Source organism: Thunnus thynnus, chromosome 4 (genome assembly GCF_963924715.1).
Source record: "Thunnus thynnus chromosome 4, fThuThy2.1, whole genome shotgun sequence".
Lineage (NCBI taxonomy): Eukaryota > Metazoa > Chordata > Actinopteri > Scombriformes > Scombridae > Thunnus > Thunnus thynnus.
In genome coordinates this window covers 9,237,292-9,252,632 of record NC_089520.1, presented here as the reverse complement: position 1 = coordinate 9,252,632, position 15,341 = coordinate 9,237,292, and the positions used below count along the sequence as shown (strand labels likewise).

Here is a 15,341-nt window from a genome sequence, read left to right as displayed (position 1 = left end):
TTAGTTTCTTTTAACAAATTCAATTTATATTAGCCTTTAAAGTTTTTTCATGCGATTTTTAATATGAAATATACAAAACACACACAAACATATACATGACACACATATACAAAAATAAACCATATGATCTAAATATACATGTTGTCAGTTTAAGTGAGTAAAAAATGTAAACATTTAAAAATTCAGTAGTAAAGAATCCCCCCCACCTCCTCTCAGACGTCTTTGTCTGGTCTGCCTCTATTGTCCCACAGGGGCTCTGTGAGTGAGTTTTCTCTGGTTTCCCACACTCTGTCCATTCACTGCCTTCAAGAACAAAAGAAGTGTGTCTGGTTGCACATCACATTAATTATGGAGTCAGTTTACGAGTTTTGTCTCACTGCCTCTGAATAGGAATTCCTGTCACCAAGACTCGTCATTACCAGGCTTTTGTAAAAATGCTATGAGGAATGCAGACATGCTAAGGATTAATGAACATTCAAAAGCCCCTTTTTTTCCCCCTACTTTGGATTCAAATTGTTCCTGTGCATTCCAGGCTGTTTATTATGACGGGAGCGATGAAAGGCAATCATTCCTGAATTGATCAGGTGCTGGTCATGGTGCTATAAGACTATGAAATTGAAGTTAATAGTTATTTTTAATAGCTGCAATCAGATTTTATTTAAAACACGATCAAGTCATCTTCATCTAGGTGTTGATAAGGAATTTCAATTTTTAAAACTATTAAAAAGTACCTTTGCTTTCTGAATTTGGATCTAGTATTACTTCTTTAAAGTTTTGTACGACTACCACCTCAAGAGAGGATTACTTTCTTGCAGTGAATATGATTAAGCTTATACATAAGTTTGATAAGTTTGGTTTATATGAAACCGAAATATTTTCATGTTCAGTCACCATTATTTCATTTTTGTTTTCTTTTAATATCACTGTCTGTCACACACTATCGCCCACGTGTGTGATGGGACGATCAGCGTGTGCTCAGTCAAAATCGTTGATCCCAGCATCAGGCAGAAGATCTGCTCTCTGCAGGGTCACCATTTTTCCCAGATTCACACAGAGCTCTGTGAGTCTCTCTCCATCACCCCCACTACCACCCCCGGTTCCCCTGAGATCTAACTATTATCCCCCGGGCAATAAGAGCATTCAGCAGGTTATATCCTTTATTGTCTTACTGAGCTCTCTGATTGGATGAGACTGTGAGAAACTCAAGCCAGACCAAGACCCACGCATTCATATGGAGATGTGAGACTATAAATAGGGGGGATAAAGCCAGCAGAGATCAGATTCTCTCTACAAAGACCTCTACAGCACAGAGATCCAGCTATGGCACCTACAATCACTGCAGCAATGACCAACTCTCAGGACCATCTGACTCTGACCCACAAGGTAAATTGAAGATTCATGATGACTTCATCTTTTCATGAGAGGTTGTTCTTTTTATGCTAACGCTATACTCTAGAATAAGATTATTAATGACTATATTCTTCTTTCTGCAGCTCAGAAAGCCTCTGGTGGAGAAGTTACGCAGAGAGCGAATCAACAGCAGCATTGAGCAGCTCAAGTCTCTCCTGGGTCCAGAGTTCCTCAAACAGCAGCCAGACTCCAAGCTGGAGAAAGCAGACATCCTGGAGATGACAGTTTGCTTCCTGAGACGACTGCAGCAGCAGCATCAAGCTGTGGAGTCAGCAGCTGTTGATCAGGGCTACTCCAGGTGTGTCCATGAAGTGGCGCGCTTCCTGTCCAAGGAGGAGGTGAAGACACAGTCCCAGAGAAGACTGCTGAACCACTTCAACAAGCTGCAGTCTTCCTCTGATAAGAACCTGAGAGAGTCTGACTTCTCTCCTCTGAGCTCCACAGTCCAGACCAGCATCACAACAGAGAAGAGTCCAGTCAACAATATACTGTGGAGGCCTTGGTAGACACCTGAGGACTTGTATAAAACTGAGTGAAACATTGTTCAAGCAGTTGTACTGATGGACCTTTAACCTCCACTTTCTTGTGGTCATGTTATTGCATATTTTACTGCATTTTAATTGCCTTTTGTAAAGGTTAGATTCAGTGTTGCTGTGATATTTGCAGATAAGAGGTTTGCTACTGTTTGTACTTCAAAAGTAGCCACATACCTCTGATTCAAGAGTTACTCTGTGACGTAAACGTTATTGTTCCCATTTGGAATGCCTATATATTGTTACTAACACTGACAATGATGTTTGTGCTTTTTCTCCATTTAGGAGACACTGTTATTCATGTTGAGCATGTTTCAGATTTATATGTGATATTCACGTAACAGATTGATAAAATGTTAATTCTGATGCATTTTTGTATATCTTAAGTCTGCATTTTTAGCAGATGAAATTTGTGCATGAAAAAAAATTCATCAAGACAAATGTGCTGCTTTATAACTCTGTGAGTGACAGCACTCATACCTTCAATGAAGGGCTCGTTGTTTGGAAAATGTTTCGAAATGAATGTATCTCTTCAAACCAAGTGATGCGCATTAAAACAATCAGAAAAAACAACAACATTTTTTTGTCTAATATTTATCATTTACTCATATTTCACTTGACATAAAGCACCAAATCTCAATCCACTGCATATTTTAAAATGTATTGTATAGTTTGAGATAATATAGACAGCTGACAGATGCAGAACACTGAGCCAAATGTTTCAGTAATATCAATAGTAGCATATTAGTGGGTCTTTTTTACACACTGATTCCACCTCACAAAAAATATTATGGATAGTAAACCAGATGAGTTAGACAGTTGCAGAGCTGTTTGTTCAACCTTTCAGCTGTAAGCTTATGGCTGTCATCACATCTATAATCAATGTAATCAATGCAAAATGAGGTGTTACATAAAAAAATGGGTGACAATTTAACAGAAAAGCCAGCATAAAGTGTCTTAATGAGGTGTTGGGTCTCCACAAGCCTCCAGAAGTTCAGCTTCAACATATATTGTCTCTGGAACTACATAAACACCTCTATTCTTCCACCAGATATTCACTTATTTGGTGTTTTGATGGAGATGGTGGAGATTGATGTCTGTCACTTCCCTCCAGAATCTGCCACAGCTGTTCAACTGAGATCTGACTGCAAAGGCCATGATACACAATTCACATCATTTTCATACTCATCAAACATTCAGGATGACCTTCACAGAAACATATGCATTCAATATGTTTCTCTACTCTTATATATTGGTTTATCCTTTAATTTGCTGCCTGTTCTTGTATAATGGTGGCAGTTAACTGAGGTATAGATGTCTGGTTTGTCATGGAACAGGTACTGCTCATATTCATAGTGTTTAAAATGTATTATATTGCTAGAAGGCACAGAAAAAAACCACAATAAAATTCTTAAGAATATGACTTCACTGGTTGAAGTTATAATTTGTTTTTTTGGTGTTATTCCCAAAATTGATTCAAAGGAAGTGATATGAAAAAATGTTTATGTCTTACATATTTATTTTCTTCGAATCTGCAGCAACACCAGAACAACTTAAAATCCATTTTGGTGACAAAACTGATGAACGAAACAACATATGCATACACAGCATACATAAAACAATAACAAAGCCCTTTTCAGAAGAAAGGTAGGTTTTTAAAAAAAAAAATATGATACCTTGAAACAAGGCAGTACAATTTTCACAGGAAGAAGAGGTTAACATTATTCTGCTTGGTTTAAGATTTTAAACAGAATTTACTGAAGTCAATCAGGAAAAACTCTGAAGGTGAAATAATACATCTTCTATCTGTCCACCCATACGCTCATATTTTCATCAGACAAAACACAGCAGCCAATGTCTGCATAGTTAAAAGACTGGATTCATCTTCTGTGGTTTTGCTCAAACAAAAGCAACCACTAGAGCCATAAATCCAAAAAAGCAGCAAAACATGTTTTAACAAGTTAACTATTCAATCTTCTCCTCAGTCATTGACTTCTTAGCCTTTAACTCTTAATCCACTTTTCTTCCTCTGAGTGATGAAACCATATCAAATGAGAAATATGGGGAATTTCCCAGAACACCCAAAGTATCCTGAGTGTAAATCCAGGTTTTTTAACCTCAAAAAGACATTTTCTCTAAACTTTTTTAAATAAAGCTAACAAGCCTTATTAGTCTCTGTATATCTGCTTGTCATGATGCAAATAATGCATTTCTCTACAATCAGCAGATTTTCAACACACAGTTGTGCACACATCAAAACACATAGATGCAGTCGGCATCAATAAAATCTGTTGTCGTTCACAGATCGACAAACTGCAATCATTTGAATGCAGTTTCAGTGATTTTCAATTGTCCATTCCAGTTGGGCTTTAAAAGCACAGTGGAGCCAGGTCTTCCTCTGCGTCAGGAAACACACGTAAAATGTCCCTTGAGTATTTGGAGTAGCCGTTGTGTGACAGCAGGGCTTTTCTCAAGGTGAGGAAGGACTTTGTTTTCTCCAGGATGTCTGAAACAGGGATCCCATTCTGCATGTGTTCTTCAATCAGAGCCTTCAGTTTCTCCACTCCGGTGCTGCATTTCCTCTCCAACATTTGGAGTTTACACCTGGAAGAAGCAAAGTTGTGACTTTTATTAACTTGTTCATCAATTTAATGGAAAGTAGAGAATAAATAAAAAAACTTTACTTGAGCATATTTTTAATTCACTGTTGCCTGAGTTCACAGCAATGATGACAGTTCGGTTTGGTGACTTACCTAAAGAGCTGCTCCTTCATGCTGTCTTGAAGAGCGAGGTCTGCATAGAGAGCCATTTTATGGTTTGTTCCTGCCGGTGGAAACTTCTGCTGTTGCTTGCGAAGTGTTAGAGGGTGTCTCTGCTGACATCTGCGTCTCCGCTCTGCATTTATGCTGTTCATCCTGCGGTCTCTCTGCCGCTCAGCCAATCAGGAGGCTCAGAGCTCAGGACAATAGAGTGAATTTAATGGCTGTCACACAGAACAGGTGGGATGCTTTATCTGTATGCCACAGATCAATGAGGTCAGTGGGAAAATGTTCTTCCTCAAGTGGACACGACCCTGATGCCAACTATAAACTGACGTGGCACTGAGCCTAAAAATGTGCGATGAAAAGAAAAGATAATATTACAATAAAATTCTCATTGGCGTTAGAATATCCTATATATTTATGCACAACAAAGACAACTCTTCTGATTTGTAGTCTTTCATTTTTATGAAATGGAAGATGAATGGAGAGCCCACCTTCTCTCTCACTGTTATATCTACATTAGGAATAACTGGAAAGGAGTTCAATTCACTTAACAACCAAACTTTGGATTATTTATTTAAAGAAAATCATCAAACTCCAATACCAGAATATATGAATGAAAGCATTCTTTAAAAATGATCCAAAAGCTGTAATAATGTTCTAATGTTATATTTTCTCACTCTGTGTTTCCCAGCAGTGAGTTACGGCCAAACCAGATGGTTTATCTGTGAAGTGGCCTTCTGTCCTGTCCCTGCCTGAGAACCATCCTGAGGCTTTGTGAAAGCAGACACACTTCTATTGTGTGTGCGGCTGAGCAGACTGCATACAGAAGTGTGGGAAGCCGTGTGTCGGTGTGGCTCCCAGCCTCAGAGAGAGAGGAGGGCGTGTGACTGGGGCACGTTCAGCCTTGTGCAGGGAGCTGTGGGAGCTCAGAGGAGGGAAAGTGGGAAACCGGAGCCCCTACACAGACAGCAGATAGATGGAGACAGATGGAGACGAGATAAGCAGGAAGGGTAAACCCACCTGAACCTGGTCAGTTTCCAGTTGTGTCAGTAAATATTTTTTCAAACTGTGTTACACATGAATCACAAGCAATAAAATAAAAGTATTTTCAGAAAAAAAGAGCAGACAGCAAGAGTTTCTTATTAACAAAGATGCTGCTAAAAATAAAACTTCTATCACATATTTTAAAGGGTCAATAATAATATGACCTCTATAGGTGACTGGAAGGAATTGGGAAAAAAAATCAACTAGGTCTCTGGCCCAGTACATCCCAAATCATAGACTATGATTTCATGGATCTTGCTTTACTTTATCCCTGATATTTTGGTCAGATAAATCAAGTTCTGGTGGTAAATGCTAACTAAAATTTGGCATAGACCTCCTACATGCACCACCAACTCTAAGCATAGTAAGTGACATAAAATACATCTTTTATATGGTGTATTTTGCAGGAAGTCTGTGAGCTGAAGAAAGATTTATGGGTTAAACATGCAATAGTCCACCACATAGTGGATTAATCACTAAACAGAAATGATTAGCGAGGTGGTGCTGTAGTACATATCAAGATATTGCTGATTTTTTGTTTGATTTGATTGTTTGTTTGTTTGTTTTTTATCTTGAAAATAATTTATTTGATACCAGCTGAGCAGGTGTGGAGGTGTGTTTTTACCATTTTTGTGTGCAGTATGAGTCTGGTAAAGGGGGTAAAAGTTTACTGATATTGTGAGCTGTGTGCCAGATGATGTTTTTGTAAATTGCTTGTTGAAAAAGTGGGTAAACAGTAATGCTATGACACATTTAATTCTCTTTGTCTTTCTGTTTTTTTCTCTCTCTCTTTCCTTGGTGTAGAACAAAACAGTAGAAATGGATAGAAATCCATCAGTCTTGGATAAGGTTTTATATTGGTTGATTAATACACTAATTCACTGGTTAATGCTAATTCTCATTGAGATGGTTAATTAGAATTTCAAATACTAGTGAGTTCATTGTCATATTAACTGTATATAATTTAAATAACTAAATAAATGTATTTGTTGTGCTGAAGATATGTTTAAAAGATGTCAAAAACAGTCATCTGTCTACCATGTTGTATTCTTTAAAATGTCTTTATCTTATCAGGTGTTGTATAAGAAGGTGGTCGTCTTATAGTCATAACTGTATGGGGGCAATTATAACTGCAGCAAGACTGAGATGAAAAGTTCATCCACAAGTATGAAACTTCTATCTGAAACTATCACAACTTAAATCAGATGGCCAAGAAAACTGCAATAAAAAAAGTTTATAAACATCATAAAGAAGCTGTAATATAAAAGAACACACATTTTTCAAATGGCAGTGTTTGTTTATTCAATAGGGCAGAAAGAGCCACATGAAGTTTGCAAGCTCCAACAAGACGTGATGATACATCACAACAACAACTTGTAGATTTCTACAAAACACACTGTACTCAGAGAGAGTAAAGGAACAGCTGTCTTTATAAAAGACACACACAAATATTTGAGAACGGATTACAAACTGCTCTTTCAGAGCATTTCTGAACAAAGTGAATAATTCGCTCTTGATGAACAAAAGCAAAACAGTAAAAAATGACCTTAAAACAGATCAAAGTCTTCTTTTCACAATGTAATGAAAACCAGTCACTAAATATAACTAATGTTCATTAAAAGAACATGACAGTGTCACTGGAAGATTGTGACAATGAGGTATTAAGAAAACCTTTTATCGAAAAAAAGGATAAACATGTGGATCTTACAATAGATCAGTTCTGAGTAATCGTAGAGATCAAAGTGAGGTAAAGTCCTCTATAACAATATGTCCATAAAAATTAATAATTATAAATTTTGATCAAGATGATCAATACCAATCAAAAGGTAACAAATGTTACCATAGCATTATATACTACTAATACATGAAGCACAGTAAGGAATAATAACAATTGCTGATGCAATCAGATTGAGTTCATGCTACATGCATGACAAGATGTTCTTTCTTCACTTGAAAGATATTGTTGCTGTCATTTCCTTAGGAAATGTCATCTAGCACAAATACAAAAACACACAAATCAGCCTTCTGTATACAGAAGAACAAGTGAATTAAATCTCAAATAATTCAGTCCAGTAATATTTGACCAACATGGTCATCTCAGTTTGTCTGGTAGTGTCTCCAGTCTGTATGAGTCTACCACGGCCTCCAGAGAGCGCTGTTGACTGGACTCTTCTCTTTGGTGATGCTGGTCTGGACTGTGGAGCTCAGAGGAGAGAAGTCAGCCTCCCTCAGGTTCTTATCAGAGGAAGACTGCAGCTTGTTGAAGTGGTTCAGCAGTCTTCCTTGCTGTTGATTCTGCTGCTGCAGCTGTGTCAGGAAGCAAACTGTCATCTCCAGGATGTCTGCTTTCTCCAGCTTGGAGTCTGGCTGCTGTTTGACGAACTCTGGACCCAGGAGAGACTTGAGCTGCTCAATGCTGCTGTTGATTCGCTCTCTGCGTAACTTCTCCACCAGAGGCTTTCTGAGCTGCAGAAAGAAGAATAAAGTCATTAATCAACTTACTCTGGAGTTTAATGTTAGCATAACAAGAACAACCTCTCATGACAAGATGATGTCATCATGAATCTTCAATTTACCTTGTGGGTCAGAGTCAGATGGTCCTGAGAGTTGGTCATTGCTGCAGTGATTGTAGGTGCCATAGCTGGATCTCTGTGCTGTAGAGGTCTCTGTAGAGAGAATCTGATCTCTGCTGGCTTCATCCCTCCTATTTATAGTCCCACATCTCCATATGAATGTGTGGGTCTCAGTCTGATTGAAGTTTCTCACACTCTCAACCAATCAGAGAGCTTGGTGACGCAATAAAGGATATAGACAAAAGAGGATATAACATGCTGCATGCTGTTAATGCCTGGGGGACAATGGTTAGATCTCAGGGGAACAGGTGGAGGACTGGGGGGGGTGATGGAGAGAGACTCTGTGTGAATCTGGGAAAGTGGTGACCCTGTAGAGACCAGATCTGCTGCCTGATGCTGAGATCAATGACTATGACTGAGCACACGATCATCATCCCATCACACATGTGAGGGAATAACATTCATGGTGTAATGTTTGATTTCATGTAGGATAAAAATAAAAGTAAAAACTAAGTGGACTTTTTCAAGTGAAACTTGTGCCATTTATCTTCCATTTTGAATCGATCATTTACAGTGGCTTCAATTTCTTGTTTTCATCAATAATTCACCATTTTGCAAAACAGTACTCCAAGATGTGAAAAACAGTGTGATTCACAGTCATGGCATTTGAAATAAACTCAAGACAATAATCATGCTGCTGTCCAGATGTAACAGAGTCTTTTGACACGTGCCTCAGTGTGAGTAGAAGGTAGATCTCACTTTCCCACACTGACTCCCTGTATACTGTGGTCAATGATCCACAAAGGGACTCCTGTGACAGATGCTGGCTGTGTGTTGTTATAGAAACAGAGAATGACATCACCAACCATCTGGAGGGAAAGGACGCCATTGGCTGGCAGGAAAATTTGAAATTACAGTGAATGTAACATAAAGTATTACAAAAATGGTTTTGAACCTCGTTCGTCAGCTTCCAGTCATCATCATAGATTTCGGACCTCCAGTCGAAGTAATTCTGTTGTACTAATTAACTCCTCATCAAAATTTCAGCTCTAAACATGAGAGTGGGAGGTTGAGGCAGCTGTTTGCTGAAGTGTGCCAAATCCCTTTAGAGAATTAGTCTGCTGCTGGTGGGGTGGATGTCATTCACACTCAACTCTGATCTCCAGAGCTTTCCCACACTCCGTCCATTAACAGAAAACAGGCGTGTGCCCCACTACTAATGGACTTTTTGAATATTCTGGCACAAGCAGCGTGCAGGCGCCAAGGGTAGAGGGTGGCCTCCTCTAAGGCCTCCTCTAAAAACAATAACCCATTAAAGTTGGTACATAAGGCATATGTGAAAAATTGAGTTAATGACTTCACATTGTCAAGTCATGAATAATTAATTAATACAATAAAATGCTAAAATCTCAGACTCAAAACATCAGATTAAGCGGCTTTGTCCATTCAGATAAAATGTGACATGAACCAGCTGCCTTCAGCTGGGTGTATTATGAGTAAAGCTTTAATCTTTTTTTAAAGACTCGTGTTGACCTGGGTTAGCTTTGTTGTGCTGGTGGTTCATTAAAAATATATGAAATAGGCATTGAGCATGTCGATGAGAGGAGACTCTTATGAGTAATAGTGTTGATAACCTTTTTTCCAACTGAACAAACTACCATTAAGTGTACAACTTCATATCAGTACTCTGTGACAGAATTATTGACTGACAATAATTTCAAATGATCATTTTGAATAAGCTCAAAGGTAAATTAACAAGCAAACAACCACCTCTTTATTGAAACAGGTGAAAGATGGATAAGATTGAGAAAGTGTTTTAGACCATGAAAGCTAACTGTCTCCTTTTCAAAGCCATGTATCATGAGGGTGTGAATTTTACAATTTGCTTCATGTGTAGTGATACATAGGACAGGCAGGTTAGATATTTCACCAACAGAAATGTTTTCAAAAACTGCAAAGCCCTAAGAATATAGTTTTAGACAAGATAAACTTGTGATATCTATCAGGAATAGATTAAATGATCTCCACTGAGGGCAGCAGAGTCCCTTTTAATGTCTGTCCCTATGGACAGAGGTCTGGATCTATTGTCCCACAGGGGCTCTGTGAGTGAGGTTTCACTGGTTTCCCACACTCTGCCCATTCACTGCTTTCAATGAAGGAACAATGGAAGTGTGCCTCATTATCCATCACTCTAGATACAATGTGTGACCTCTTTAAAGAGGGAAATGGTTAACTTCAAACATTTTTATATTAAAACACCTGCAGCTGACAGTTTTGCCAATAAGATGCTGCAGGAAGACTGTATTTGCAATTAAAAATGTTCTCATTTGATTTCACATCTTGACCTACTCCATATAAATAGAGCGAGATAACATTGATAATCTCTCTACAACAAAGATCTTAATTGAACAACATTAAAACTGATTATGCTTACATTCACACTTAACAGGTATGTTACAGATGTACAAATACTATGTGTGCTGAATTTTATCTTGATATGTTAGTTAGGATCTATCATAGAGACATCTATCAATTAAGTCAGATGGATTTAATGAAAAAATGAAGAAAGAGGATAATCATGACACTGAATAACATGAGAAAGCAAAATTTACAACTGGCAGTGTTTGTTTATTCAACGTGGCACAATGAGCCACATAAAGTTTGCAAGTTTCAACAAGACGTGATGATACATCACAACAACAACTTGTAGATTTCTACAAGACACACTGTACTCAGAGAGAGTAAAGGAACAGCTGTCTTTATAAAAGACAATTGATTGACAGTATGTGAGGACAAAGATCTCACTGCCAATGGATTTACAAATTTGCAGAAGCAAAAACTGACCTTACAACAGATCACATTATTCTTGATAAACACGACATTCAATTGATTCTCAAAAATCACATCATCACTGGAAAACTGTGACAGTGTGACATTAGTGAAAACTTTTACAGTAACAGTATAAACACACTGATCTTAAAACAGATCACTTTTGAGTCAAATCCATTATGATATAACAATTGACATTAAAAATTATTAATACTAATCAAGAGGTAACAAATACCAAAATAGCATTATATTGTAACAATACATGATGCGCCACAAGGCATAAAAGTATCACTAGAAAATTGTGATAAAGTGACTAAGAAAACTTTTTATAAAAAAAGGTTAAACATTTGGATCTTACAACAGATCAATTTTGACTAATCACAGAGATTAAAGTAACATAAAGTCCATTAAAACAATATGTCCAAAAAAAGGACGGTTAAAAGTTTGATCAACATGATCAATACCAATCAAAAGGTAGCAAATGTTACCATAGCATTATATACTGCAAATACATGAAGTACAATGAGGCATAATAATTGCTGATGCAATCAGATTGAGTTCATGCTACATGCATGACAAGATGTTCTTTCTTCACTTGAAAGATATTGTTGCTGTCATTTCCTTAGGAAATGTCATCTAGCACAAATACAAAAACACACAAATCAGCCTTCTGTATACAGAAGAACAAGTGAATTAAATCTCAAATAATTCAGTCCAGTAATATTTGACCAACATGGTCATCACAGTTTGTCTGGTAGTGTCTCCAGTCTGTATGAGTCTACCACGGCCTCCAGAGGGCGCTGTTGACTGGACTCTTCTCTTCGGTGATGCTGGTCTGGGTCTGGACTGTGGAGCTCAGAGGAGAGAAGTCAGCCTCTCTCAGGTTTTTATCAGAGGAAGACTGCAGCTTGTTGAAGTGGTTCAGCAGTCTTCCTTGCTGTTGATTCTGCTGCTGCAGCTGTGTCAGGAAGCAAACTGTCATCTCCAGGATGTCTGCTTTCTCCAGCTTGGAGTCTGGCTGCTGTTTTAGGAACTCTGGACCCAGGAGAGACTTGAGCTGCTCAATGCTGCTGTTGATTCGCTCTCTGCGTAACTTCTCCACCAGAGGCTTTCTGAGCTGCAGAAAGAAAAACAAAGTCATTAATCAACTTATTCTGGAGTTTAATGTTAGCATAAAAACAACAACCTCTCATGACAAGATGAAGTCATCATGAATCTTCAATTTACCTTGTGGGTCAGAGTCAGATGGTCCTGAGAGTTGGTCATTGCTGCAGTGATTGTAGGTGCCATAGCTGGATCTCTGTGCTGTAGAGGTCTCTGTAGAGAGAATCTGATTTCTGCTGGCTACATCCCTCCTACTTATAGTCCCACATCTCCATATGAATGTGTGGGTCTCGGTCTGGCTGGAGTTTCTCACACTCTCAGCCAATCAGAGAGCTTGGTGAGACAAAAGAGGATATAACATGCTGAATGCTGTTAATGCCTGGGGGACAATGGTTAGATCTCAGGGGAACAGGTGGAGGACTGGGGGGGTGATGGAGAGAGACTCACAGAGCTCTGTATGAATCTGGGAAAGTGGTGACCCTGTAGAGACCAGATCTGCTGCCTGATGCTGAGATCAATGACTTTGACTGAGCACACGCTCATCATCCCATCACACATGTTAGGGAATAACATTCATGGTGTAATGTTTGATTACATGTAGGTTAGAAATAAAAGTAAAAACTAAGTGGACTTTTTCATCTAGAATTTCGTATTGAGTAAAAAAGTAAAACATAGCAAGTGAAACTCGTGCCATTTATCCTCCATTTTGAATTGATCATTTACAGGCAACGATGGTTTTTGCTTCAACTTCTTGTTTTCAGCAATAATTCATTCTTTTGCAAAATAGTACTCCAAGATGTTAAAAACAGTGTGATTCACAGTCATGGCATTTGAAATAAACTAAAGACAATAATCATGCTGCTGTCCAGATGTAACAGAGTCTTTTGACACGTGCCTCAGTGTGAGTAGAAGGTAGATCTCACTTTCCCACACTGACTCCCTGTATACTGTGGTCAATGAGCCACAAAGGGAATCCTGTGACAGATGCTGGCTGTGTGTTGTTATAGAAACAGAGAATGACATCACCAACCATCTGGAGGGAAAGGACGCCATTGGCTGGCAGTAAAATTTGAAATAACAGTGAATCTAACATTAAGTGTTACAAAAATGATTTTGAACCTCATCTCATAGATTTTGGACTTCCAGTCAAAGTAATGCTGTTGTACCAATGAACTTTTCAACAAAATTTCTGCTCTACACATGAAGGCGGGAGGTTGAAGCAGCTGTTTGCTGAAGTGTGCCAATTCCCTTTAGAGAATTAGTCTGCTGCTGGTGGGGTGGATGTCATTCACACTCAACTCTGATCTCCAGAGCGTTCCCACACTCCGTCCATTAACAGAAAACAGGGGTGTGCCCCACTACTAATGGACTTTTTGAGTATTCTGGCAAAGCAGCATGCAGGTGCCAAGGGTAGAGGGTGGGGTCCACAGACTCATGGTGGGATACTTAAGGCATTTGTGAAATTTTTAATTGATTACATCACATATTGGACTCATAATTAATCAATTAATACAGTAAAATGCTAAAATTTCATATTTGTGTACTGTGGAAAGGTACCACCTATGTGCCAACCTCAATTTAGCGAGCAAACATCAGACATGAACATTAGAAAACATCTTACAAAGTTATTGACACCCAAAGTTTGACGTACACCAGCAGTAGGGAAGCAAGAAGGTGCAAAACCTTTGGTCACATTTTGAGGCATCAAGCCAAGAAGTTCAGCCAACTAACACCTTTAAGTTTGGAGGCAACGTTGGACTTTCTTCTTCTTCTTCTTCTTCTTCTTCTTCTTCTTCTTCTTCTTCTTCTTCTTCTTCTTCTTCTTCTTCTTCTTCTTCTTCTTCTTCTTCTTCTTCTTCTTCTTCTTATTGAACAAATTTCAATTACAGACCTGTATGGTATATTTCACTAATACAAAACGTACATTCATGTTAGAACACTAGCTTACTAATGACAAAACAATGACAAATAAAAAGAAACAAAAGAAGTACATTTCATGAATTTAATTAAAGTTAAGTAAGAGTGAGGGTCCTATTCAAGCAGCATAAACTAGTCCAATAAAGAAAAAAGTTTCAGGGCATTTCTGTCCATCATGCATTGAAGAGATTTTGCAAATAGTTGGAGTTCATTCTTCTATCTGCTGATGTGAGGCTTAACATTTACATATTAACATCTATGAATAAAGTGTTTACCCAATAAAATCAATTTGTTTAAACCGTTAAAGTGGAGTTTTTCCTTACCACTGTCATCAAGTGCGTGCTCATGGGGGGAATTGTTGGGTCTCTGTAAATTAAAGGGTACGGTACAGACCTGCTCTATGTGAAAAGTGCCCTGAGATGACTTTTGTTGTGATTTGGCACTATATAAATAAAAACTGATTGATTGATTGATTGATTGATTCATAATTCATCTTACCTTACACTATTTTTCACACTGAACACAGCTGCTTGTGCATTTTTGTCAACATGTCACTGTCTGATGTATTGAAAAATGAATTGATGTAACTAACAGCTTGCTAACTAGTAAAACTAACTAAAGCTTGTGTTGGGTACACATAATACAGACAACACTATATCGTCTCCTGTAATGTACTGGTGCTTCATTTAAAAAAGATATGAAGTGGCCATGTCACTGGGAGGAGACCCTCATTTTTGAGTAATAGTTTTAGACAAGATGAAATTGTGATATCTATCAGGAATAGATTAAATGATCTCCACTGAGGGCACCAGAGTCCCTTTTAATGCCCATCCCTATGGACAGAGGTCTGGATCTATTGTCCCACAGGGGCTCTGTGAGTGAGGTTTCACTGGTTTCCCACACTCTGCCCATTCACGGCTTTCAATGGAGGAACAATGGAAGTGTGCCTCATTATCCATCACTCTAGATACAATGTGTGACCTCTTTAAAGAGGGAAATGGTTAACTTCAAACATTTTATATTAAAACACCTGCAACTGACAGTTTTGCCAAAAGGATGCTGCAGCAAGACTGCATTTGCAATTAAAAATGTTCTCATTTGATTTAATGACTTGACCTACTCCTTATAAATAGTGAGATAATATTGATAATCTCTCTACAACAACG

At 38.3% G+C, this 15,341-nt stretch overlaps 3 protein-coding genes across 3 annotated transcripts; 1 reads left to right on the top strand and 2 right to left on the bottom strand.

Moving 5' to 3' along the window:
- Nucleotides 1–1,216: 1,216 nt before the first annotated feature.
- On the top strand, nt 1,217–2,494 carry LOC137182240 (transcription factor HES-5-like). The gene is made up of 2 exons (XM_067588567.1): nt 1,217–1,383; nt 1,494–2,494. Exons 1-2 carry the CDS (start codon nt 1,321–1,323, stop codon nt 1,914–1,916), a joined length of 486 nt encoding a protein of 161 aa, XP_067444668.1. The 5' UTR covers nt 1,217–1,320; the 3' UTR covers nt 1,917–2,494.
- Nucleotides 2,495–7,547: 5,053 nt separating this feature from the next.
- On the bottom strand, nt 7,548–8,473 carry LOC137182238 (transcription factor HES-4-like). Its single transcript, XM_067588565.1, has 2 exons — nt 8,329–8,473; nt 7,548–8,218 (listed from the first exon to the last, which is right to left on the bottom strand). Exons 1-2 carry the CDS (start codon nt 8,449–8,451, stop codon nt 7,886–7,888), a joined length of 456 nt encoding a protein of 151 aa, XP_067444666.1. The 5' UTR covers nt 8,452–8,473; the 3' UTR covers nt 7,548–7,885.
- A 2,480-nt stretch (nt 8,474–10,953) lies between these two features.
- LOC137182237 (transcription factor HES-5-like) lies at nt 10,954–12,468 on the bottom strand. The gene is made up of 2 exons (XM_067588564.1): nt 12,382–12,468; nt 10,954–12,271 (listed from the first exon to the last, which is right to left on the bottom strand). Exons 1-2 carry the CDS (start codon nt 12,442–12,444, stop codon nt 11,933–11,935), a joined length of 402 nt encoding a protein of 133 aa, XP_067444665.1. The 5' UTR covers nt 12,445–12,468; the 3' UTR covers nt 10,954–11,932.
- Between the last annotated feature and the right edge of the window lie 2,873 nt (nt 12,469–15,341).